This window comes from Passer domesticus, chromosome 2 (genome assembly GCF_036417665.1).
Source record: "Passer domesticus isolate bPasDom1 chromosome 2, bPasDom1.hap1, whole genome shotgun sequence".
Classification (NCBI taxonomy): Eukaryota; Metazoa; Chordata; class Aves; order Passeriformes; family Passeridae; genus Passer; species Passer domesticus.
The window spans coordinates 75,095,434-75,120,366 of NC_087475.1; the positions used below are offsets into that span (position 1 = coordinate 75,095,434).

The window sequence follows — 24,933 nt, forward strand, 5'->3', positions numbered from 1 at the left end:
TTTGCAAAAAGGGCTCTATTTTTAAAAAATTATTGCTTGAGGGGCTGAGAAGAGTCCCTGTCTCCAGACTAAACAGCCCACAAAGTGGCATCTGTCCTCCAAAGTTCCCCAAGCAAAGAGTAGCACAGATATTTCCCTAAGCTTCAGAAGATTATATGATTGTTTTGCAGATCTTGACTGCCACTGTGATTGCAATTGCAGCAGAAGAAGTTTCCTCTATCCTTCTGTTTTGTTTTGTTTTGTTTGTTTGTTTGTTTTTCTTTTTTTTCTTTTTGGTTCTTTTTTTTAATAACTTCATTCTGATGGAATGGCTCAAGACTTTAGGAATGATAAGCAGTGGGACTTCTGACTTTGTTCATTCCTGGTAATATCAATTTCAGACCTCTAACTCAGTTTTCTGTTGGCATGATGAGTTTATTGTCTAATAGCTATTTCTTTGCTGGAAAAAAAAAAAGTTATTGGCAGAACAGAGAAAATAATACACTATTTTATTACTACTTGGGTCTCCAATGGGATGAGATGAGAAATGCTGTGATTACACAGAGCAAGAGCAGTTTCTGTCCCAAATACACCATAATCTATGGAAAAGACTCTCAGCCTGTTATTGAGAGATGGGAAACTGAGGTGCAAAAAGATATCTTTTCCTGTTATGCTACAGCTGTGATACTTGTATTCAAGATGTTTGTTGTGTGTTTTCAAGTCTTTCAGATTTGATCTGATGTGTACATAACTTTTAACTACCTGTATCAAAAGCTTTATACCTAGAAATTATATTTCCTCCTTTGGTGAGAGAGAGACAATTTGAACTCAAGCCAACACAATCCAGTTAATAAAAAAACTTTAGTTGCTGATAAATGGACTTGTCAAAAACCTACAAACCTACTCAGGCACAGCCTTGAAGGCATCAGCCTCAGCTTTGTCACTGATAGAGAGAGGAAACATGATTATTGCAAGTGTGTTCAGAATTTGAGGGGGATTTTGGGTGTATGTGAAGCTTATTATGGGATTTCAGAAGAGGTTTGTGGGATTATGTAGAATTTATTACAGGAAGTTTAGGGGAAGGGAAGGGATCAGGGTAAATGGGTGAGAAGCATGTGGCAATGAGAAAGAGGGATAGAAATGGCTCAACATACTGAGCCCTGTGCCTGCCCAGCATTCCTGTCCTATCTTTGTATTAAATCCTTTCCCCAAACCATTCTTTCTTTGTAATCTTCCTGGGCTGTTTGTGAGAGCTGTGAGGTCCAAGTGTCAGCATCTGGAGAAGGACTGAGGAGGTCCAGTTGTCAGCATCTGTGTATGAGATACCTAAATGCCAGTAACTGGAAAAATCTGTGTCCTGCTTCCTACGACTGCTAACAATAAAAGAAAAAAAGTTGTGTAAAGGTCGCGTCTTATTTCCGTGAGTTACCGAAAACATGCTTTCCTAAAACTCCCACAGCACCAAATGTAATGACTCATTGCCTCTGTTTATTCCTTAATTACAAAGTTCCTATGTGGGGGTCTCAATTTTACGACAACGCGTCTCACTGGCATGGCTTTCATAATGACTCTGCTCCATGGCATGTTTGAGCTCAAGCATGGAATTAGGCTGAGGGAAAAATGTTTCCAGTGGGGCTTCCAGTGATGGATGCCTCTGCCATCCCCAGATCCAGCATCTACTGACTCGGACCTGAAGATAAAATTACTAGAAAATTCAGAGGGAGCTGTCATGCCTGCCAAGAAAGTGAAGCAAGAAAACTGTAAGATTTAAGGGAGAAATCGGTCATTTATGTGGTGGTACAGGATGAGCCACCTAAAGAAAATGACCACTTCCAGGTTCATTTTCCATCATTAAGCACTTCCCACAGTGCTGCTGGACACAGGCTTGAAAATGACGCTGTTTTACTCTGTAATTTGGAAGCCAGAAGGAACTGTAGTTATCCAGTTGACTGATGTCTAGCTTTTATCTGAAATTTGCTAATAAAACACCCTTGTTTTCCTGACTGCCTGTAGTCTGCTAATGCTTGCTCCTACCTGTGGCAGAGCCTTGATTAATGGCACTGGTGCTGATAATGCTTCTGTGCAAGGAAGTCCTGCCAACATGAAGAGAAGCTAATCCTGAAAGAGACACAAGGCACAAAAGAGGAAGCTGCTCCAGGCATGCTGGCAAAATTGATCAGAGGGGACAAAGGAGGAGCTCTGCTGGCCCTGGAAATATGCTGGGTGAGGTTGCTGAGGGTGCTTGGAGAAAGCACAAAAATGGTTTTTGGAAAAAAGGAAATAAGGAAAACAAAACATTGGAAGAGCAATTGAGAGAAGAAGCTGGGAGCAAATATTTTCCCTCTTATTTTCACCCCAATCAATTTGAAGATTAGGAGAGACAAAAGAGTTTTCAAGAGGTCTGAGTCATCCCTTCTAATGTGGGGGAAAAATATTCTGCAGAGTCCTCTCTCCTCTTCAGGGTGTGCTGCTGGGAATCAGTCTGTCTTACTGAGGTGCTTTAGGCCTTGCAGAGAAAATTGGAATTGCATTACATCTACTTGCTGCCTTAGTACAAGCAGAAAAAAAATGTGCTGGGGGTAGTTGCAGAGCTTGCAAGCACCCACTTCTGATGATTTTGGTTTCAAAGGTGGCATGTATTACCACTGAATAATTAAAGTTTATCCTAATTAATCTAGACCTACAGATCATAGTGTCTCTGAAATACATTTTCTCCATTAATTAGTGATTTTAACAGCGTGGTTAGGTACGAAAAGTCTGCATTTCCCTGGCAGGGGATTTGCTCTAACTTCCTTTAATGTGCTTTTCTGAAAGAAAATCAAATTTGATTTTCTTTTAAAAAAAAATCTTAATTTGGCCAATCATTCTTTGTGAAACTGTACTAAAAGACGTTTCTTTGGATGATTAAATTGAGGATACAAAAAGCAATAACTCAAACACATTCAACCCGAGGAGCTGGAGATGACTTTTTCACCAGCCTTTTAACCAAGCTGGTGTGGCTTACCCAACACATGGGCAGCAGCTCAGCCATAAAGATTTCCTGACAAGTCCAAGGACTATACTGGCTCTTGACTTGGCTTTTTCTCTGCTGTCAGGACAACATCACCCAGCAAGGACTTGTGCTTATTGATTAATTACGTTTTTCTATTGAGGAACCTCAGCACAATTTGACCCCTAAGGAAATGTATTCCTCCTGTGCAAAGGAGTGACTCAGGTTTTTGTAGCTGTTGGGCCTGACTAAAAGTATATTACTCACTTTGTATGAAAATTAATGCTGGAGACATATGACTCTGTAATGGCTGCTCTGCCATTTTCTGCAGCCAATTTTGTGGTCTTTGTCTCTCTCTCTACCATTATTAATCTTGTATTTTTTGAGGGATTTCCAACTCACTTATTGAAATTTACATTAACTTAATGTTCAACCTTCAAGATGTTGCCTAATTTTCTTAGAAGAATTATCCAGGAGTATAAAAAGATGCAGATTCCTTAGTCAAAAGCAGGTTCTCCTGAGACACAACATTTCTTCCTCTTGGCATTATGTGAGTTTGCATGAAAAGCCTTGGGGAAGGAGGGAAACCCTTTGTTGCAGTCTAGATGTCCTCTTACAGAGACACCCTATGTACAAAATAAGATTATGCTCAGCCTAAACAGCTTAAAGCCCAAAGAAAATGAGGCCCAAACTGATGAAATAAGTTGGGGGAAACTGACATTTATGGATAACAGGACAAATGCTTCCTGCCCAGGTGTAGATCTTAAGTTGGATAGGGTGCTGGGCCATCTTGTCCACACCTTGATTTTGCTAAGAAAGGTTGAACCAGGTGATCCTCAAGGTCCTTTCCCAACCTGGTATTCTTTGATTTTTATGACTTTTCAGCCCTAGGAAATTACACTGACACTGGAATGGTTTTATGTTCTTTCTCCCCATTGCAGTTACTGGGACATGGCATCTGGAACTGCTACAAGGAGCAGAAAGGAAGATCCATAATAAAGGCATCAGCTTAGGTTTAAAACAGGTTCTGTACCGAAGTGGAAGACACAAGATGATGCTAAGTACTTTTTAGACCTATTACCTTATTACAGATAACAGAGGTGCATTTAGATAAAGCTGTATAAGCAGACAAGCAATATTTACAGAAGAAGGGCAGTTGGGTGCTTAGGCAGTAGTTGTTTTTTGTCAGGCCATTGTGATGAAATGGCAAAAATATCTGCATAATGCGACTCTGGTAGATGTAGTACAAGTGTACAAATACAAGACACAGATACTAGCAAGATGATGAAATTATTGCTCCTCCTTGGTGTCTTGTTCTTGTAAAACCAGATGTGAGACCTGAAAGCACCATGAGAACAGCAAATGGTGCTGTTCATATAATCAATTTTCTATTTTTTTTTTTAAACTATAGTTGAAAATAATTCCAGAGAGAAGAATGAGAGGTGATTTTTTTCCCTACTGTTAAGATACTCCCCTAACAGTATCACCGTTGCAGGCTGGTCCTGGGAAGCTTTCAAAAGATGTCCTTACCCCTTCAAACACTAAGGAGAAACCTCACCTGAAAAATCAGCTGCATAGATAACATAGTTTAGGCAGAAAATCTCTCACTTCCTTTGCTCAAATGTTCTGGGTAGAGTGCACTACTGGAATGGTTGTGAAAGGTCCAGTGAAATGGTTGTAAACCTCCCTGGACAGGTGGATTTCCTCTTCTTCAGCGAGGCCACCTTCACACCTTGGCAGGGGATGGGGTCCTTCATGGACACCCAAGGGGACCTGCTGTGAGTATGGGCAAAGTGGCATGGATGGTGTGGTGTCCCCACTCCTCTTTCCTGTCAGCAGACAGACTATTCCTACGTCAGCTGCAGAATCCCACAGAAGGAAGAGGGCTGCTCTCCACGGAAATGTCCCTGCAAGCACTGCAGTGAAGCTGAGCAGAAGGAAGTCTCCAGTACAGGAGTAAGTGTTAGAAATTGTGTATCCGAATTCATGGCTGGGGATGAATGCTATTTTTGCTAGAAAATCAAACAAGAAAATATAAAATATGAAGGGATAGAAAAGAAAACAGGGAGAAATATTAATACCAAAGAAATGACAGCTGACACTGGTTTGCATCAGTAGAGATTACAGCCCTTCTTTTACTAATGGACTTTCCAGAGGTAAAGAGTTACATCAATTTATCTTGAAATGACACTTGCCAAAGAGCAAAGTGTCCATTATAATCTCATTTAATAAACTGCTAGGCCACCTAAATATGCTTTCTATCTGAATTATCCACTGGAAATATGTGCTTTAGCAATTCATTAAACTTCCTTCTAATTATCTGGATACAGGCAGCACTCTGCTATGGCCCTGCAGAACCACGGCACAAGAAATTTTGTTCTTTTGCTCAAAGTACATGTTTGTTACTGAAAAGGGGCACAGAAAGGTCAGAAGGATGTACCCTTCCTTGGATTTACTGGAATTGTTACTTGCTCAGAATTAGCCATTACTTCAGTACAGATTTTATTACAGGTCAAAGACACACTTGTGGAAGCAAAACCAAATCTCCTACTAAAATAAAAAATAAGAGATAAAATCAGATACAGTATTTCTACTTCAAGGAAAATATAAATAAGTACTTCATTAAAGATGTTCTAGAGGAAATAAGCTGGCTTGGAAGAGTTCTGAACTTTGGGGACATTTGCTCAATGCGGAGCCAAGTTCAAACTTTTCAGTTTTTCTGAAGGGAATGTGGTGGTCTCAGAGGATGAGAATGCTGATAAGCACCAGAGATCTCCTAGGCTGCAGCATCTCATGATGCAGTTTAGAGTGGAGTCCAACCCTTGCTGCTTTTAGGGAAGAAACAAACTTCCCAGGAGATTTTGGGGCTGACCTCTGTAACAGAGGTAGTTTGTTTGAAATGCTCAGTGCCTAGAGGTGGGTTCCTGATGTCTGACATGAACATTTTTCAAAACTTTGAATACTGCATTTTCCCAGGTGTGACAGCAATGTCCAAAGACTTCTAATGCACCAGGGCAAACCTTGGAATGAGAATGGCACGATCCAAATATTCTGTGTCTTCTTTCAGTGCTATTGGGAGAAAAAACAGGAAGATGTCCAAGGTGTTTTTCATCCTGCTCTATTTCATTACTCACATTTATTCTCTCACTCCAGGAAGGGTGTTGCAGGTGTTGTGACAGCTGGGGGACAGGAGTCTGACCTCTAAGAAGTGCACTGTCACCTCACTTAGCACGTGAAGAGGATGCTGCTAATGTGTGTGCTCGAGTTGCAGCAAAGATTAGAGCTTGGACCTTCCTTCTGCTCCCTGCTCGCACAAGTGCCAACTGCCACAGGAGCCCTGGTCCATAACTGTGGTTTTTATGTATGAAGTCTGTCACCAGAACAGACAGGAAAAGTGAGACAGAGCCCCTGTGATAGAACAGGGGCTACCAGCTGTCTGCTTAAAACCAACATGCCAGTATCATCACAGGAATGCTCCTGTTGTGCATGCATCGGTGCATGTCTGAGCTGTGGAGAGACCCTCATGGTTTGTATTTCACTCACTGAAGTGTAAATTACTGAGTAAATCACTGAATTGCCCTTACTACCTGCTCCCTTACCAAAGATTTTAGCTTGAGGATATCCCCTGATGCACTTCTTTACTGTAGTGAAACTCCATATTGGATGAGTAACTAGGGCTTTCTGAGGAGGAAAGCTGTTTTTTTTGGGTAGAACAAGACCACCATCCCTCCCCTTATCCAACAAAACATGTACAGGGTTAGCCCTGGGAGTTATTTTATTGCTAGTCCTCACCCCCCAGATGCTCAAAACCATCCATATGTGCACAACTGGTGTTACTTCATTAACAGCTGTTGCTGCACATCACCTGTGTCTTTTGGGGAAGTGTGGCTGGGAATATCTTTACATGCAGTTTTGAGCACTGTGCTTGTTCTGCCCAGTGCATGGGGAAAGGTGGGTGCTGCTGGCTATTTTCCACCACAGATGCCTAAAGGCAAAACATGTATGTAGTGAGGGATGTAAGATTAAACATCTCAACCAGCTCTTGCTGGTGCATCAGGGTGAGTAATTGCACAAGAAGCAAGATGATTATGGAAGAGCCTTGGCTTTCCATCTGTTCCATTCAGGTTTTCCTGAGAGAAGAGTGGTCACATGCTGGTGTGAGTGCACAGGAAGTGAGTGCTTGACATGAGCCTTGCCACTTTGTGGTGGGCTGTGACAAACCCTGAGGTTCACTGCTGCAGACTAGTGACACACACAGTAGAAAATCTGATATTAGTCAAATAATGAATTTGAAGGAGTCATGGACAGGGATATCTCTTCCAGCATTTCACTGTTAGATATCCTCTGCCTGGAAAATGGGATAGTTGTTGTTCAAGAGGATCTGCCAGGGCATTTAGATTCAACCCAGTCCAATTTTTTTTTATGATGGGGAGGACTAAGACCTGAGTGGGAAGGTCATGAAACGACTTTGAAGAGTAGTTTTCTTGCAGGAGCCTCCCTGTTGACAGAAACTCTTTCATGTTTAATGCCATGTAAAGTGCTGTGTACAGCAACTTGCTTAAGTGAATGAATAATGAGTAATATGAAAGTGATATAATAGTGCAAAGATAACATAAAAACCCTTGAGACAATCATGACAAGAATTTCACCTTTTTGTCTCAGTGTATTTCAGAGTGCCCTAGGGGAACCTTTTTTCCAGAAGAAAAGCTGAGTTATGCATTTTCCGGCAATATCCAATTGTAGAGAGAGTTGCCTGTAACAAAAATTAAGCTGTCTCCAGAGTGCTTTTATCTCTTAAAATTGGAAATCATCCATGAGGATGTGTGACCTTGTTGCCAGATCACATATTCAGTGTTTCTCTTTTGATTTTAAATCTGGTACTCTCCTAATATAATAGGTGGCTCTGTGGCGGTTACCAGTTAGGTGTGGAATAAGAAAAACATATGGAAACTGACCAAGCTGGCAATAAAATTATAACTGCTTGGACTTTCAAACCTCTGTTTTCAAAAACTTGGCAGAAAGGGTTAAATATGCTTGCAAATGTACCTATTGTGAGGCTTTTCCTGGCTGCATGCCAAGTGGCAAGCAGTTCCTTTGGATGCATAAGGGCACACGATCGTACAATTAATGCTTCAGAAACCTCTGGAACACCTGGGATCCCAGCAGGGATTAAGCCTTGGCTCACAGGTGGTACTGAGGACCATTCACAGGCTTCCTAAGCAAGCAGTCTTACTTATCAGAGAGAATACTGCAGCAAACAAATTTCAAATACATGATTGTGGGCAAAGTCTATGAACTTTACAGAGTTGAGGATATTCCCCGTCCCTCCTCCTATGTCTTTCTCAGATTTCTGCATCCTTTTTGCACTCCTGGGACTGAGAAAGTGTTTGTTGAAATCTTTGCAATTCTCTCTGGAACTCTCCTAGTTCTCCCTGTTTGTTTCTTTCCTCCTTGAGTCCTTCCTGCACATGGGCACCATAATGCTCTCCAACCAACCAGTTCCTGCATAATGCCCTGTGAGACCCAGATTTGTGGCTAATCCCTGCCCCATACTTGTTATGTCCTCACCCTCCAGGTATTGCCTACAGCCCCAGGAAGCAGCACAAAATACAAACTCCAGAGAAGAGCTGGGCAGGGGGTTTGGATGCTGAAGGAAATGCTGGTGGGTTCAGGAAAAATATCTGTGCAATGGTACTACATTGTAATGCATGAGAAGTACTGCAGCCTTTGAAACAAAAATCCTTGGAGTGCCTCTTCTGCACGGGACACCTGGAGACATGCTGAGAAGGCTGGAAGGAGAGGCATGGAGCTGGGACCACAAGCTGCATGGTATATTTCAACTTATTTGTGGATGGATGGATGGCTGGATGTCTGATAGTGATCCCTGGACATCCTAAGCATTATAATGGAAATAGGATGAAGAGTTCCCCTTCCTCTCCTTTGAAACTACATTTTCTGTGAGGGCAGACGATCCCTCTTCTACTTCAATGTTCAGCCTTACCAACAGGTGTGGGAATCCCCCCTGCTCCCTCACAGGAATTTTGTAGGTTATAAATTTGTTACAAAGCTTGATCAAAATAATTACAAAGACCCTTCTTCTGTGAAGTGCTGTAGCCATGGGACTGGGTACCCTTGACATAATAAGACAAAAAAAAAAGTACACTTCTCTTGGTGCATGGACAGATTCAAGGTTTAATGCTTTGTAGATGCTGGCTTAGGGTGTGGAGTCAGGCTTACTCACAGCAGAACAATCTCATGTCATTGAGAGCTGTGTCATCCCACTTTCCCTGGGGTTCCTCCACCTTTGTTTGGAGCCCACAGATGGCCCCAGAGGTGCAGTTGCTGCTCCATGGGCCGAAGTGACCCCACGAAAGTCCCCAGCCCTCCAGGCTGGTCCCGTTGGAGCAGGCGAACCTCACGTTGTTGACGGCCGTGTTGTCACCCAGGTACCGCCACCTTTCCACGCGCAGCGAGAACGACACCAGCTTGTTGCTGGGGCAGAACTGGGCCGTGGTCCAGTTACCCCACCTGCCAGAGGAAAAAACAACTTATCAAGGCTTGTTCAGCCTCTGCAGTGCTGCAACCAACACCGTGAGCTGCCCTGGCAGTCCTGGGACAAGGGACGTACGTGGGGTGGCAGGTTTGTAGGAGCACTGTTTCACTCTCCTTCCCCATCATCCCCTGGATGCCCAGCCACCACCAGCTCTGGTCTGCCCTGCTCCTGCAGACCCCCTTGGCAATTTCAGGCACTTGCTATGTCCCTGTTACTCAATGTGCTTTCCAAAGTAAGCATTTGAGGAAAAGGAGAAAGTACACCTTTAAGATCTGTAATTTCTGATCTTTCCTTCATTTTCCAAAGCACTTCCCTGGGACCAGACCTTTACCCAGAAACCTTCACACTTTGTGGCCAGGGGGAACTCACCCACCTCCTCAAGAGGGATGTTGAGCCACCTTCACAGGGGGTGTGGTTGCCTACAGAGAAACTATAGCACTGGTTTCCCTTCAAGCTCCCCAGAAGCTGCTGCCCTGGAGGAGGATGAGAAGGAAGGCTGCTCACCACCCCACGGAGGACTCGATGACTGTGCCGTCCGTGCAGTGCAGGCGGACACCATTCAGAGCCGTGTCATCACCAAACAGCCAAAATCCCTGGAAGGGCTGGACCTTGGAAGAAAAAGGGAGAGGTCACCCTTTCTAAAGAGGTGATGAGGGTGATGAGGGATGGCAGGAGGCTTTGGGGACAGAGCAAGAATATCAGTGCAGCCGAGCAGGGCTGGGAGGCAGCTCCATGACATTTCTCAGGAAACCCATTTTGCTGTTGCCCACCTCTGCTTTTCTCCAAGCTGTGGAGTGGGCGCTCTGGAATCAGGATTGCCTGGTGGGCTGTCCCAGGCCATGCCCACCCTCTCACCATGTGCTGTGATACCCAGAGCTGGGGTGCTGGCAGGTGGGACTTGCCCCTGGGAACAGGCTCTGCTGTACCAACCCCAGGAATTTCGTTACCGAAGAGACCCCTCTGCTCAGAAATCACCTACTGGCAGGAGCCTGGAGAGATACTCTGCACTAGAGATTTCTTGCTGAGAAGCCTGCATGCTGCAGATGCTACACAAACTGCTGTGATGGGGCAAAGTGCTGTGGCCAGCCCTGCTAAGATCACAACAAAATAACATTGTCTCACAGCAGGGTTTGTTCCCCATGCTGAAGAAGGAGTCAAAGCTTACCTTCAATTCAAATCCCTTTGCGTAGCCTCTGGGGCAGAATTGCTTGTGTCCCCATGAGCCCCAGGGACCTCCATTTGGCACCCTGAGGACAGACTCATACTGCCGTGCCTCCGTGCCCCGGAGGCAGCAGGAGCCCAGCAGGCAGAGGATGCCTGGGATGAGCAGCTGCATGGCAGGGAACCGGCTCAGCTCAGCCCTCTCTGCATGGAGGGGTTGGCACAGGGGAATTTATTGGCCAGGAGAGTGGGTGGGAGTCCTGGGAAGTGTCAACAAAGCTCCCGGGCAGCGCTTCTTGTTGCTATGTACTGCTCCTGCTGCCTGCCTGCCCTCTCGGGAGGCCTCCTGGGGTGCCCCGGCTGGGGACTCGCAGGGCTCTGAAAACTTGAGGATGCAAAGGAAGGAAAGTTATTCCAGGCTTCAATTACCAAAGGATGGAATGGCCAGCTTCTGCAAGAGCCACGTAGTGCAGGTGAAAGGGGAAATGTTGTTTTCAGCTGAAACCCTCTGATGTTACCCCTTGGTAGAATGGCAAAGGTCCTCAGGTACTGACAGCACCCAAGAGGAGCCAGTGAAGACAGAGATGTCTTACTGTGTACTGCATCTCACAGGCAGCAGGAACATGTCTGAAAGAAAAGAAACACAAAGGAAGGGCTGTGTGAGCAGGGTCCTGCTCAGGAGAATGGGTAGCTCATGGATATTTTGCCACTCCTGGTGGCATAGAATTTTCTAAGCTTGGGGTGTTGACTGGATTTCTTCATAAGAGTGGCTGGAAGCACAAGCAAGAGAAATGGGCTGTTGCCAGGGGTCTGTGTCCAGTGAAGATCTGTGAATAAGTGATATTATCAGCCCCCTCCATGAACCACATTGGCTGCATGGTCAGGCTTTCGGGATGTGTGGAAAGCTAGGGATGGGCAGTGCCAGAGATACCTACAACTGTACAGGAATCTTAAAGTAAGCACTGAAGAGCAACAAGGTGGAGAAGGAAACTCTAAGATGACTGATGCCAAAAAAATAGAGATGTTTCACAGTTTGTAGTTACATTCACAGAGCTGAATCTTTCTCTGTTTGAGTCCCACTTATTGACAGGGCCTGTTTTCTCTGTCTTCTGCTTTCACACATCCTCTCCTGTTTCCTCTCCAACAGTCTGAGCTCCAGCCCCATCAGCCCTGCCACTGCAGGTGACAGAAGGGAGATCCTGGTTGCAAAAAGAGCCTGCTAAGCTGATTTTTTGTTGTTCCTTTTGGCTGTGTAGGGAGGAGGTGGCAGAGACAGTGACACTGGGTCAGTGGTTCTGGGATATTGCGGCAGGAAGCAGTGAAAACTATTCACACCAGTAATTAAATGCCTGTGGGAGAAAGTGAACACTGGGTGCATTTCTATAACTTCACAATGGGGAGCAAGAAAACAAACAAGGAACTAATCTCAGCTTTATATTTCCTCTCCTGTCTCTCATTAATTTTTAACTCTTCCAGAGTGATAAATCTTTGTGGGTCAAAGAACTTTCCCTTTGCTTCTCTCTCACCTCTTTCCCTACAGAAAACTTTCCCAGCTCTAGGAGGAAGGAATGGACTGAAATAAAAATGATGGGATCAGTATCAGCAGCTGAATTTGTGCTGCTGGAGTGCAGGGCCAATGAGTACTTTTGGGTAGACCTGCTGATACACTGAACTTCCCTGAGCATCCAGTGATGTCTCTAACATCCCTGCTAATTAATATTTTATCATCTGGGCAAGCTCTTGCTCTTCACCCACTGCTTCTTTTTCAGGTTTCTAGTCAGGCAGAAAAGTACCAGCTTGCAAGCCTAGGATGGAAGGGTTTTTAATTATGTAACTTTGGAAAGCTGAAGTTTGAACTCTGTCTGGCAACTTCTCTGCTGGTAAGCTCTGGCAGCTAGTGGTAGGGTCATATGTGACATGTCCTTTCTTCTTTTGATCAAGCTATTGGAAGGCCATGATGACATTAGACTCAGCAACTGAAGACATGTTGGCCAGTGCAGAGTGAAGATCAGGTCCGTAATTTTGCAAGCATATAAACCAAAAGGAAATATTTTTTTTTGACAACTTAAGCCCTCCATGCTATGACAAAAAAGAGCAAAGTTACAATGAAGACAAAATATTTGAAAACAGTACAAACACTCAAAGGAATCAGAAATCAGCAGAACAGCAAGAGGTGGTCACATAGCCAAAACATCAAGATTAAAGAATGAAGTGCTTGCAGTACTTATTGACATTGCAGGTACACATTTACATTGCAGATAGCTAAGTGCAGGTTAGGTGAATCTCCCTTTCCCTAGAGCAGAAGGTATCTTGTAATTTACTGCCCATTTATAAGATGATGGGGCTCTCCAGGAGCTGTGTTCTCAGCTGACCTTCTCTAGCAACATAAACATTCTTAGATGGTGGTGAGAAACAGCCACTTTGCATTGCGCGTGGGCTGAAAACATTCCTGGAATGGCCTTTGTAATGTCATTGGAGACAAAACCAGTTAAACTCTTCCCACACCTATAAACTAAAGATAGTTCTTTGATAAAAGACCTAGTATCAAGAATTCTTCAGTGCTGCCAAGGGCATCAGTCAGCCTTTGAAGCTGACTGACACTGTACTCCTGCTGCTGTCATGTCAGTTTAAAAACAGATGCAGCGCCTCAAAAGGTCTCTGCTCCCCATGTCCCTCCATGGGTTGCAGGGACACAGCTGCTTCCCCATGGGCTGCACCTCAGCCTGCAGAGGAGTCTCAGCTCCAGTGTCTGGAGCACCTCCTGCCCCTCCTCTGCGCTGACCTCCGTCTCAGCAGGGCTGTTTCTCTACATATTCTTACTCCTCTCTCCAGCTGCTGCGCAGGATTTTTACCCTTCCTTGAATATATTTTATAGAGGTGCCACCAGCATCGTTGGTGGGCTCAGCTGTGGTGAACGTGTCCTGGGGCAGGCTGGCATTGGCTCTGTCTGACATGGGTGCAACACTGGCATCTTCTCACAGAAGCCACCCCTGTGGTTTCCCAGCAAGGACTTTGCCACAGCACAGAGATGCAGCACACACTGGCAGATCCCACTGTAGTATCTAAGCTGGAATAAGACATATGTAGTTACTCCCATCACCTTTGGAGCAAAGTTTTGAAATTGGCCTCATGTTTGCCTCATGTTTAACTTTCCAGTAATTTTAAATGACACATCCATCACTGCTATGATCTTAGCTCTTCCAGTTTAGAGACAGATCTCCTGAGTACTTATTATCAGTCTTAGTCATTCATTGCTATTCACTCTGTGGCTTTTTTAGTCTCTTTTCTGAAGTAATTTTGATTTCTACCTAATCTTTCTTAAGAACCCTAACACCTGAGAATGGTTGGAGCCATTTGAACACAGTTTCTTCTCCTAGGAGCACTGAGGAAATAAATAATTTTAAAATGGTCATATCTGCTGTCATCTTTTATAATTTCAGCTGGCCATACAAATTTTCTAACAAGATCCTGAATCTTTCATGTGAAGAAACATTAATAGCATTTATTCCCTTTGCCATTTGTTCCTTAAAGTGCTTTTTGTCTACCATGTTTTCACATGCAATCTACCACCAGATATGTAATTTCTGTTTTTTCCATTGGCTGCAATATTAGCACTCACTGTCTCCTGCAGCCTCCTTTACCTTATGGTATAGTACTGACAATTTTCTTTTACCCTTTCCCAAGTAAAAGTTAATTACTTGCATTTCCTGGTCCTGTACTTCCAGCACCACAACCCTCAGGCTGCTCCTGCTGCCAGTCAGTCTACAAACCCATGGGCTTCCTTTGAAGACTGCCTTTGGGTGGGAAGAATGGAGAAGGACCCTGTGCAGGGTCTGTATCTGTGGTTTTTCAGTGAGCAAGGGGAACAGAGAGCCAGGAGCTGCTCCAAGCACTCCTGAGGACCTGGAAACAGAGACCTACAGCATTGTCTCAGCCCTGAGATACAGAGAGAGATGGGCATCCTGCAGCTCTGATGGTGCCCACAGCCAGCCTGGAGAGATTACTAGGAGAGCTTTTCTGAGGATCTGAAGAGAGGATGCAGGGGGGTGTGCAAAAGTGAGTTAAAATTAATTGATAATTAAGTGCTTCTCTTTGTGTATGGAATCTGCCAAGAAATTTCTTCCAGGTGGAGCCCTGGGAACTTTATCACTGGCAAAGTTTTGTTGGTATTTCATTCCAAGCAAAGCTGTATCTCTCCTGGCATGATGTACTGCTGCCAGCTCTTGCCCACTTTGAAGACTGAAAATAAACAAATTTGACAAAAGATTTTTTTGGTGGGGAAAATAATCTTCAAATCTTGACTGGATATGACCTTCAGAATCTTTATCTTTCTTTTCAGTTGTCCCTCCTCTGAGCAGGGCTCAAGGTTCTTTGAAAAAGCCATGTCTGCTGAGATGTTGTTTGGGACTAAATTGGTGTAAAACTAGATATATGGCAGTGTTACTGCCATAACTGTGACAGCAAAATTCTTCTCTGGACTTGTCCTCTGAGTTAATTCTGAACACATTTCTTGCCTGATTTATGCTCTTCCTCACAGTTTACAGAGTCACTTCTCTACTTTAATCAATTTCCAGACATTATCTCATCCCTTCTCTTTCCTAAACCACACAGATTTATCCTTTTGAGCTCTTCCTTTGCACTTCCTTCTGGTATTTTCTGTGTTGTCTGGGAGCTTTGGATATTTGAATAGCTAAATCCCCATTACTCTTGTCTTCAAAGTCTCAAGATTCTTCTTTAATAACATCCCTCCAGTCTAAAACCTGAGTTTCAGATATTCTTGTAGCTGTTATACTCCAAGGGCCCAATTGCTGATTGCAAACAGAGGGGAAGAAAAAAACCCCTCATAAGAACACCTCATAAGAAAAATACCTCAGTCACAAATGAATTCTTGTGAGACAGGGTACTGAAAGTGCAGGGGCAGAAGGTAGATCATGGGAAAGGAGAGATTCTTTACTGTCATTGCAAATCCCTTGGTACAACCAAGGAGGAGCAACCCCTTTGTTAGCCCAGGAGCCTCCATGGGCACAGCAGGGACAGGGCTGTGCTGCTGAGCTCCATTTTCCTGAGCACACAGGAACTGAGCCAGCACTAGCTTTGCACATGAACAGTTCATCCTGAGCCTATGGAAAGAGCAGTCCCTGGGTAGCTCCTGGCTTTGGGAATGAGAGAATTTATACTGCAGGAGCTGGCAGCTCTTTTGAGCTGATAGGAGAAACAGACAGACTGGTCCTAAATTACATCCTCAGCTGGCCAAGCAAAGGTGCAGCCAGAGAGCTTTTCTTGTTTGATGTCCCTGTTTATGGTCCCATGGCTTTTGCCTTTTGGCCCCTGCCTTCAGCAGTGTCCTGCTTTGGTGGTCCCCCCAGCTCATTGATTGTCTTTGCCCCAGCCACTGCATGCACTGTGCTCTTCCACCTTTCAGCTCCTCCCTGGGACACGCTGGCACATGGGAGGTGATCTTGATTTGGTGGCTGTGTGACACACCCACAGCATAGGGACACACATTTGTGACTTGCTATGGCTCTGACTTCTAAATGAAGCAGATTACATGCATTATGTATTGCCTTTCCACTCTCAGATGGGGAACAAGTAATAATCTGAGTTTAGCTTTGTTTCCTTCTCTCTTGTGCCTGACTAAATCCAATTTCCACAGAAAAGTTTCATGAAGAATGAGCAGAGTGGCCTCTGAGAAGAAATTCATGAGCAGGGAAATGCCAGGCCAAGTCATTATTAATGGTGGTCTCTAAAATAAATAACAAGCTTATTAACTTTGCAGGCCATGGCAAGCTGGAATAGGCTGCAAGTACTTTGGAAGACACAGCTTGAGCTTGACAAATGGTCTTGTCAAATTGGAGAAATAGTTTGAGAAAAATAGGATGCAATTCCGTTCTAGGGACAAGGGTGAGCTCCCACCTTCTGCAGAAATAAGCAGCTGCATGAAGAAAACCACCTGCACTGACATCACTCTGCAGAGAAGGGTCTGGGGGTCATAAAGGACCAAAGGCAATGTGTGAGTCAGCAGTGTCAGGTGGTCTCCGTGCTGAGAAATAGGAACCAAATTACAGCCTACAAGAGAAATGGAGTGAGTTTTCTTCTCAGCAAGTGTGAGCCCCCAGCGGGTCTGCTCTGCTCAGCTGAGGGCACTGAACTTCCAGCAGGATATGGCCTGGCTGGATAGAGTCCAACAAAAAGGAACAAAAATGGTCAGCAGTCTGGAAAACTTGATCTGTGCATAACGAGACTGGGAGCTGGGACTGTGTAACTGGGCTGTAGGGATTCTTGGGAATGGCCTGCAGCCAGTGGGAGCATGTGGGAAGGACAACTCGGGGAGCTCAGGGGAGAAAATCTACCCAGGGTTTTCTGTCTTGTCCCTCGCTGGGCTCCCTCCATGCCATGTAGAGCCAGGCTGGGTGGCAGCTGTAAGGGACCAGGGGGAGGCTGGTGGCTGTGCAGACACTCCTGTTCAAGAGGAGATGCAGGGAATAGGTTGGGGAGGTAGGCATTGCTCCAAGAATTAGAAACCATATCCCAGTGGGAGCGCAGTCACCTGGGGTCTGCAGGGAGCTTAGCAAGTCCCCAGGCATTGCAAACAGCTCACAGCTGCTGCAGGAGAGGGACAGCATAAGAGGCTGCAACAGCCCAGAATAGTGCTGTACAGTGGGAGGGAATGGTCTGGATTCTGTCTGTCTGAGACAAAGACTAGTGGCTGAGTACTGCAGCAGGCTAAGGTTGGCCAAGGGATATCCTTAATAAAGATAATTAAGCCTAGGGAGGCTGCAAGATTATCCCTGGAGGATTTTCTGGGAAAGTTTGAGCAGAAATACATCCGTTGTTCCTAATGTGCAGTGATTGCTTTGGAGCAGGAATGCACCAGAAGATCTCCTGAGCAATTTGCTCTAGACCAATTTGCTCTAGCAATTGCTCTAGCAATTTTTCCAGACCAGTTTGCTCTAATCAAACAACTAATTCTGCAAACCAAGAGCCCATGGTGACCTTCAGCTGCTGAGCTGTGGCAGAGCCCCCAGGAGCTGCTCTCTGCTGGGCACGTGTGTTCTCCTGGGACTGGTGGGCACCCAGGTGGGAACAGCCTCATGGGGAGCAGTGCAGCTCTCATGGGCATGGCCAGTGTGCACCACAGGGACTCTGCAGCCACAGCACTCGGCTGAGGTATTGGTTGCTGGAGGTGAGAGTGTCACTGTGGTGTTTTCTGAAAAATCCCTTCACCAGGATTTCTTCTCCTGGGAAGCTGAGAAGCCTCAGAGAGGAATGTAAATAATAATTATCTGATTGCTTCTCCTTGTGTTTTGCTGCTTTGGAATGTGGTGGGCGATTCTTTCATTGGTTTCATGTGAATTGTTTTAATTTAATGGCAAATCGTGGTCCAGCTGTGGCAAGGCTCTGAGTCAGTCCAAGTTTTTATTATTCATTCTTGTTAAGCCTTCTGATGTATCCTTTTTCTTTAGTATAGTTTTAGTAGAGCATTCTTTAATACAGTATCATAAAATAATAAATCAACCTTCTGAGAGCATGGAGTCAGATTCATCTCTTCCATCATCCTGGGACTCTCACAAACACCACAGTGAGAGTAAATGCACAGGGATGGGAGAGGGATGCCAGTTCTCCCTCTCAGCCATGCAGGATCATGTCACACTTGCCTGTAGGCTTGCTGGGAGCAGCTTTCCCTGGGGCCTTGCTCAGCTGCTTGCCTCGGCCCCTGCACCACTGTGCTCCCAGGTACCCAAGCCTCCATCGGTGCCTCAGAGAGAGAGGGGAGTGTGAAATGTCAAGTGACAGGAGGCTGCACAAGTGAATGGGTGAAGGCTGCTGCCACAAACATCATTACAAAGTGTCTATTTTCTCTGTATTTCCAGGATAAAATTGGGAAAACACCGAGAAAGGGGCAAAAGCAGCCGAACAGCTGGGATCTATTTACACAAACTGTTAAAAGAGAACATAAGTAACCAGGGCCACATATACATTACAGCACATGCTGTGTTTATTAGATTAAGTATATGAAAATATCTGTTAAATCACATATGATTGCATGTGTTATGTTTTACTGTGAGGATAAGTCCATCCTGAATTTCCCATCCCCTCTGCAACTGGCCAGCAGACTGGAAGTCCTAAATAATCTTCAACATTTATTAATACAAGCTGGACTAGAGCTGCAGATAAGAAACTGTGGGACATCAAATTCCTGCTGCCTGGGGAGTCCTTTTCCTGACCAGCAATGTGAGCCTAGCAAAGGGTAAATGTCCCCCAAGCAGCACTGAAGAAAACAAAGAAATAAATCCTGCCTAGCACTGATATAAAAGAAATATCATGGAGCAAATTTTCTGGGATACTTGGCACTTTCCTCCAGCTACAGCATTGTTCATGGAGCTGGTTGAGCCCAAGTGAGCCTGCTTGAGCACTGGCACAGATCTGGCTTGGGTTGTGGTTAGGAAACACCCCCTCAGACTGGTACCAGCTCTTTTTTAATTGAGCTGACTGTTTTCTGAGTATTTCTTTCTCATCCAAGCTTTAAAGCTGAAGTCCTGGACTTGTTTTCTGCCTTGCTCTTGTCTCCCCTGTCATTGACTTCTTGTCTCCAGGCTACAGCAGAGTGTTCATTTCTTGCAGCAACACAGAATGTAAGAAGCTCCCAGCATCACAGGAGGGAAGAGCCCAGGCTTGTTTTGAATTAATTTATGCACAAAGGCTTCCTTTTGTCTGAGGTACTTTTAGCTAATAGATCCCTCACTGGCCAGAGCCAAGGTCTAATTACATGATAAAATTGTGCAGATGTGGCCACAGAAGAGACCCATGATGTTAATAGAGTGTTTTTCCACAGTGACTTGACCCAGTTTGGAGAGAAAATTGTGGTGGTATTTGTTCGAAAATTTTTTTTGTTTGTTTTTTAATTTTTGTAACCGCATCTCATGTGGGGATGCAGTTAAAATAAAAAAGACATCAGTCTCACTGGTGAAGGTACTGTGGCCAAGCTGGTTGGACTTGAATTTCAAGGAACCCATGGGCTTTGCTCTTCTATACCTGACTATGGGTGAAAAAGGGACAAAATTACCAAAGCACTGAGGAAATTCCCCAAAACAAGTGTTACTCAAGTGAAGTGTGCAGATACCATTTGTAGTGTTCAAAGCCCTTCAAAGACCGAGTGCAATCCTACTCGGAGGAATAGGTAAAGATGAGGGAAACAGAGGCTGACTCTAGGGCATTTTTGTGAAAGATTTTCTTAAGAAATGTCCATAAATTTTCAAGAGGGGGAAAAAAATCCATATTCCACCTGCATAAAATTACTGAAAAACTGGACATTCTGAGGGAAATCTAGATATGAGATATTTTTTGGCATGTAGCAAAAATGGGAACGGTGAGTTGCTACAGCCACTGCAGGTGGTGGTACAGTGGAAAGTCATGTCCTGGGATCAAGGAGGGTTTTCAGAGCGATTTAAAGACATGTGGAAAGCTGGCATAAAACACTACTGGCAGCAAAGAAGGCTTTTACCTTTAGTACAAATTCAATGCATCCACTAAAGTGATAGGGGGGATTTCCCCTGGTTGCCCAAGGGTCTCATCCTTAGGAACAGGGATGACGAAAATGTGCTTTGTGCTCCTGCTCCCTGGAAGCAGCAGGAGAAAAGGAGACCAAGCCCCTGGGTGTGCTGTATCTGTGAGCTCTGACCTGGTGGCAGCGCAGCCACTGCTCCTTGACAGAGCTGAGCAGGTCTGCAGTGACCGGTCCTGGCTGTCACTGACACCAGGCTCTGGAAGGGTGGGCAGCTTCAGAGCAGCATTTTCCATCAGCAGCTTCCCTCTGCTCCCTGCACTGCCTGGCAGCCCTAATGGGGAGCCCTGTGGGGGCTTCCAGCAGTTCTGAAGACAGGTGGAACCTGGGGTAACCCCAAATGAACAGAGGATTAAGTACTTGGTGAACAAACCCTTCTGCCAAGGAATGCTTCTGTGCAAGCACAGTTTCCCTGAAAGCAGTGTATAGCTGCATTTTCCTCCCCTGGGGGAAATAAGTCACAAAATTTTATCTGAGCACAAAAGAACAGGGACCATAGCATAGAAAATAGCAGAGAGGGAGATTTTTCATCAAGGCACTCACTTTTTTATCCTGAAATAAGCAAGCAAGCAAGAACCCCAGAGAGAAGCTGAAGGACCAGGTGTGTTTGCTCAGGCAGGGTGACACACCAGCAGCCAGGGACACCCAGACCTGCTGCTTGAGTGCAGCCCACACAAACCTGAAGCAGTGAAGAGAACCACTGAGAAAGGGCTTTAACCTGCAGGTGATGCCATAAAAAGAGTAAAAAGAAGCTGTCTGCTTTCTCCTCTCCCTCTGCTATTCCTGAGGTCCTTCCTCAAGGGGGCAGGGACCAACCTGCAAGCGCTCTGGTGTTCCCTCAGCCCTCGTGCTCAACCCGAGGGTCTCTCCCCTGTCCAGAATGTTATGAGGGATGAACACTGGGAGAAGAGGCGGACACAGCAGTGTCAGAGTTTCAAGGACATGCCAAAACCAGCATGACTGGCAAGTGCATTTAGGCAGACTCTTTGGAGCAACGAGATAACGAGGCAGAGCCCAGCATGGTCATGATGAGTCTTCCAAAAGGAGCTCTTGTGGCTATCTGAAAACCTGCCTGTGGCAGCAAAGAGAAAAAGTTGGATGGGCTTCCTGTAGGAAGGTACAGATCAGCAGTGGCAGGCTTTGGTGGGGACCAAACAATATTATACTTGCTAAAGAATTTAACCCTTTTTTATTACATGCATATAAATTTACAAACTGTATAAAGATGAGGTGTGATTACACCGTGGTCTCTGTGAGAAGTTCTCAGGACAGATGATTTTTGTGGATACTGCCACAGAAATTTCAAGCCTATTCAGAGACTGCCAGCTCCCATGAGTGTGGGGCTTACCTCTGCTCTGAGGGGGCTCTGGAGAGGAAGGGAACAGGAGCTTTGTGCCCATTGGCTCAGCTAGGAGGAGAGTGATACAAACCAGCATGGATTCAGTGCAAGTTACAGCGGGTAGGGATGAGGGAAAGTGGCTTCTGATAAAAATTAAATTATATTTATAAATTGTTTGAGTCTTTCAGATGCAGTAGAGGATTCTGCAGCAGAGAGGAGGAGGGAGGCAAGGAGCAGAGCAGCAGAGAGGAGGAAACTGTGGAGGGGAGGAATGACAGCTGTCCTGACCAGGTTCCTTTCCAAGGATTTTCAGTGGATTGTAGCTTTGCCACATTGGAAAGGCTTGTGGTGAAACTTCTTGTGCTGTGTACTTGTCTGTTCAACTTGGGGTTCAGCCTTTCTTGGAAGGAGAATTTTGCAATGTTGTAAAACATCAAAATTTCAGCAACGGGTGTTTTTGGAACAATGTGAAGTCTGGCAGTGTATCCATCATATGAATTCCCTCTCCACAATACTTTGTCATCTCTAATTGGCATGAACATTGAATGCAACAACAACAAAAAGAATTTCACCTCTGCAGATGAGCCTTGGCAACAATTGCATTAATTGGATGGCAATTCCATCCCAGCTAAGTAAACTCCAGCCCTGAGCAGAGAAGAAGTTTTGCTGCAACAATGGTTGCACACCTTCACCAGTCTTGGTGGAGGACAGAAAGGAGACACACAGCCTCCCCTGTTCCTGAAATCTACTTCAGCTGTACACAGACAGTATAACTTCAGAACTTCCCAAATAAAATACAGAGGAGTCAGAAATTAGATATGGGGAGCATGGAAGAAAATAGGCATACATGGAACAGGAGGTAGGAGCTGGGGTGAGGGAAAAGCATTTCCTTTTCTAGGATGCAGGATTCTCTCATGTCCAACATCTCTTCCATAGCAATTTTTTTCTCTTCCCAATAATTGGCTGTGAGCCAGCACCTCAGGTAAGGAGACTATAGTATGCCATTGGAAGAGAAGCTTCCCCTTATCCATCAGGCACCTTGGTGCCAGCCAATACTGCCTTCTCCAGGTGGGCTTCCATGAATTCACAAGGCTGGGGGAAGAGGTGGGAGAGGGCCCTGTGTTCCACAGTGCACTGCAAGCATGTGAGTGATACCCTCTCCTGGACAGTGTCTCCCTTGCCTTCTGCCCATGGCTGTTCTGGCCTCGCCTTGCTTTGTCTGTGTTCAGCACCTTGGTGCCAGGACAGAGCTCTGCCTCCCCTGTCTGTCTTTCCAACACCTTTTCTACCTCCTCAGGACTTTGCTGCTCTCTGTAAGCCTCAATATCACCCATGACAGCATGAGCTAGGGGGATATGGCACACTTGCCCCATGTGGTGCTACAATTTTAATCATGCTGGGATAATTGTTCCTCTTTTTCTTTACAAGGCTTTGGGCAGGGGACACAGCAGACAGTGTTGCAAAGGGGACTGGATGTCAGCACCAGGATCAGGTGCAGGGAGTCAGGGTCTAGATATGGTGAGTCTGGGAGGACAGGTCACCCAGAGAGGGCCTGGGCACCTAAACCTGTGTCCTGATGGTGAATGCTGCCTTGGCCATCTCTGTCATGACTCCCTTGGTGGTTCAAGGTCGATTATTTCACTTACTCATAAATGAATTCCTCATAATGGATTGTTGTCTGAATTGTTTGCAATGAGGCACTATGGTCTCAAGTTTAGACCAGCATTTTCTACAAGCAGTTGTATCTTTGCCTTGAATTATTATACCCAATGTAATACTCAAAACTTTGAAATATAGTCAAAGAAATCTAGCACTCAGAGTAAATGGGTGCTACTGTCTTCAGTCTGTGCACCTTGGTGCCTGGACTATTGCATGCAGAAATGTCACTCCCTTGTTTCACAAGGAAAGCTAATGTTGGTGGAGTCCTTGGATACCTCAGTGAAGGACACTATGGAAACTCACCAAGCAAGCAGGACCTTTCTAGATCAGGGTTTTAACAGAATGTAAATAATAAATGGCTGGTGGCCCGAGCAGCTACCATTGTTTGTAGGTGGTGACCAATTCTTGCTCTTGACAGCTGTGATGGAAGTTGGGTGAGGGACATAGGTCTGGATCAGTGTGTTTGCAGGAGCTGAAGTCAAGCATGCAGCAGGCTCAAAACCACAGCAGAAATACCTATTCATAACTCAGCAGGACTAACCTTCATGTTTCCACTCCAAACTACTCCCAGGTACAGGATATCTTGGGTTAACCTGTGCCTAACCAGTGTTTCCTCCATATTCATCTGTTCCTGACAGAGACCCCAGAGCAGCCCCTCAGGCAAAGCTGCTGCACTGTGGCAGGACCAGGGCTGCCTCCCAAGTCATCACTTCACTGGTCAGTGGTGAGGGCATTGGGACCTGGATTTGAAGGCTGATAATTGAAGATCTGAGCTTTTAAGGTGCTGCAAGATCAACTGCAGCAAAGCTCATTAGCACTTGGTGAGCTTTAGGAATACAAATGAAATCCAGAACATTATTGCAGTGCTTAAAGGCTTTGCAGCATGATTGCCAGAGGTGGGTAGCTAACTATAGACAACAGGACCGGTTCCACAGTAAATTGCCTGGATCAGCATGACTGTCTGTAAAGAGTTCTTGTGGGAGACAAAAGACTCTTGCTTGAGTCTTTTCCCAGAGTGCAAACATTCAGATTGCAGTGGCCAGCAGTAATTGCACATGGAGGTTCCCAATGACCATCATTCATTTCTACCTTGCTCTGGAACTGGAGGAGGATTGTAATTCCATGTATGGATTTCCTGGAAGAATATGGACTCTCCTCCATGGGTAATGGCCTCAAGACTTTTTTTGTCAAAACAGGAGGCATAGTCTAGACCATCACTTTGCCTGGCTCTGGGCATAGATCAGGGTGTTTGTCAGCATGCAGCTTGAAGTGATGGCTGCAATATTTTCAACCAACACCTGAATTGCCTTAGGAGACAAAAACTCTTGAAGTAAGAGAAAGGTGTTTACATATATTAAACATTTTCAGACATTTTGACATCAAAGAAAGGTATGCTCTCTTCTTTCTTGTCATCCTCCCTTTCACCTGTTTTCAGGATCTGTTAATAAATTCCTTTATTTAAAAAATAAAGGGAACTTTGAATGATCTGGTACTTATCAAAATAATCTGCCAATATTCAGCTTTATTTTCAGAGCTTTTTGCAGTTTCTTTTTTTCTTTCTCTCTCTTCTTTCTCCCTCCCTCCCCCAACCCTCAGTAGAGCTTAATCTCTTTTTTTGTCTTGGCATTCTTGAGCCCCAGTTTCAAGGGGGTGGAACAGGCCTGTGGCTGTGGTTAAGGATAGGTTTCCTG

The 24,933-nt window shown here is 45.1% G+C and overlaps 2 protein-coding genes across 2 annotated transcripts in view; both read right to left on the minus strand.

Annotated features, from left to right (window-relative positions):
* The window catches only part of ACAT1 (acetyl-CoA acetyltransferase 1), a 382,585-nt gene that overhangs the window by 357,420 nt on the left and 232 nt on the right, over positions 1-24,933 (minus strand). The gene's annotated exons all lie outside the window — the stretch shown is intronic.
* Positions 9,153-10,875, minus strand: LOC135295521 (vitelline membrane outer layer protein 1-like). The gene is made up of 3 exons (XM_064411319.1): positions 10,687-10,875; positions 10,026-10,129; positions 9,153-9,496 (listed from the first exon to the last, which is right to left on the minus strand). Exons 1-3 carry the CDS (start codon positions 10,855-10,857, stop codon positions 9,202-9,204), a joined length of 570 nt encoding a protein of 189 aa, XP_064267389.1. The 5' UTR covers positions 10,858-10,875; the 3' UTR covers positions 9,153-9,201.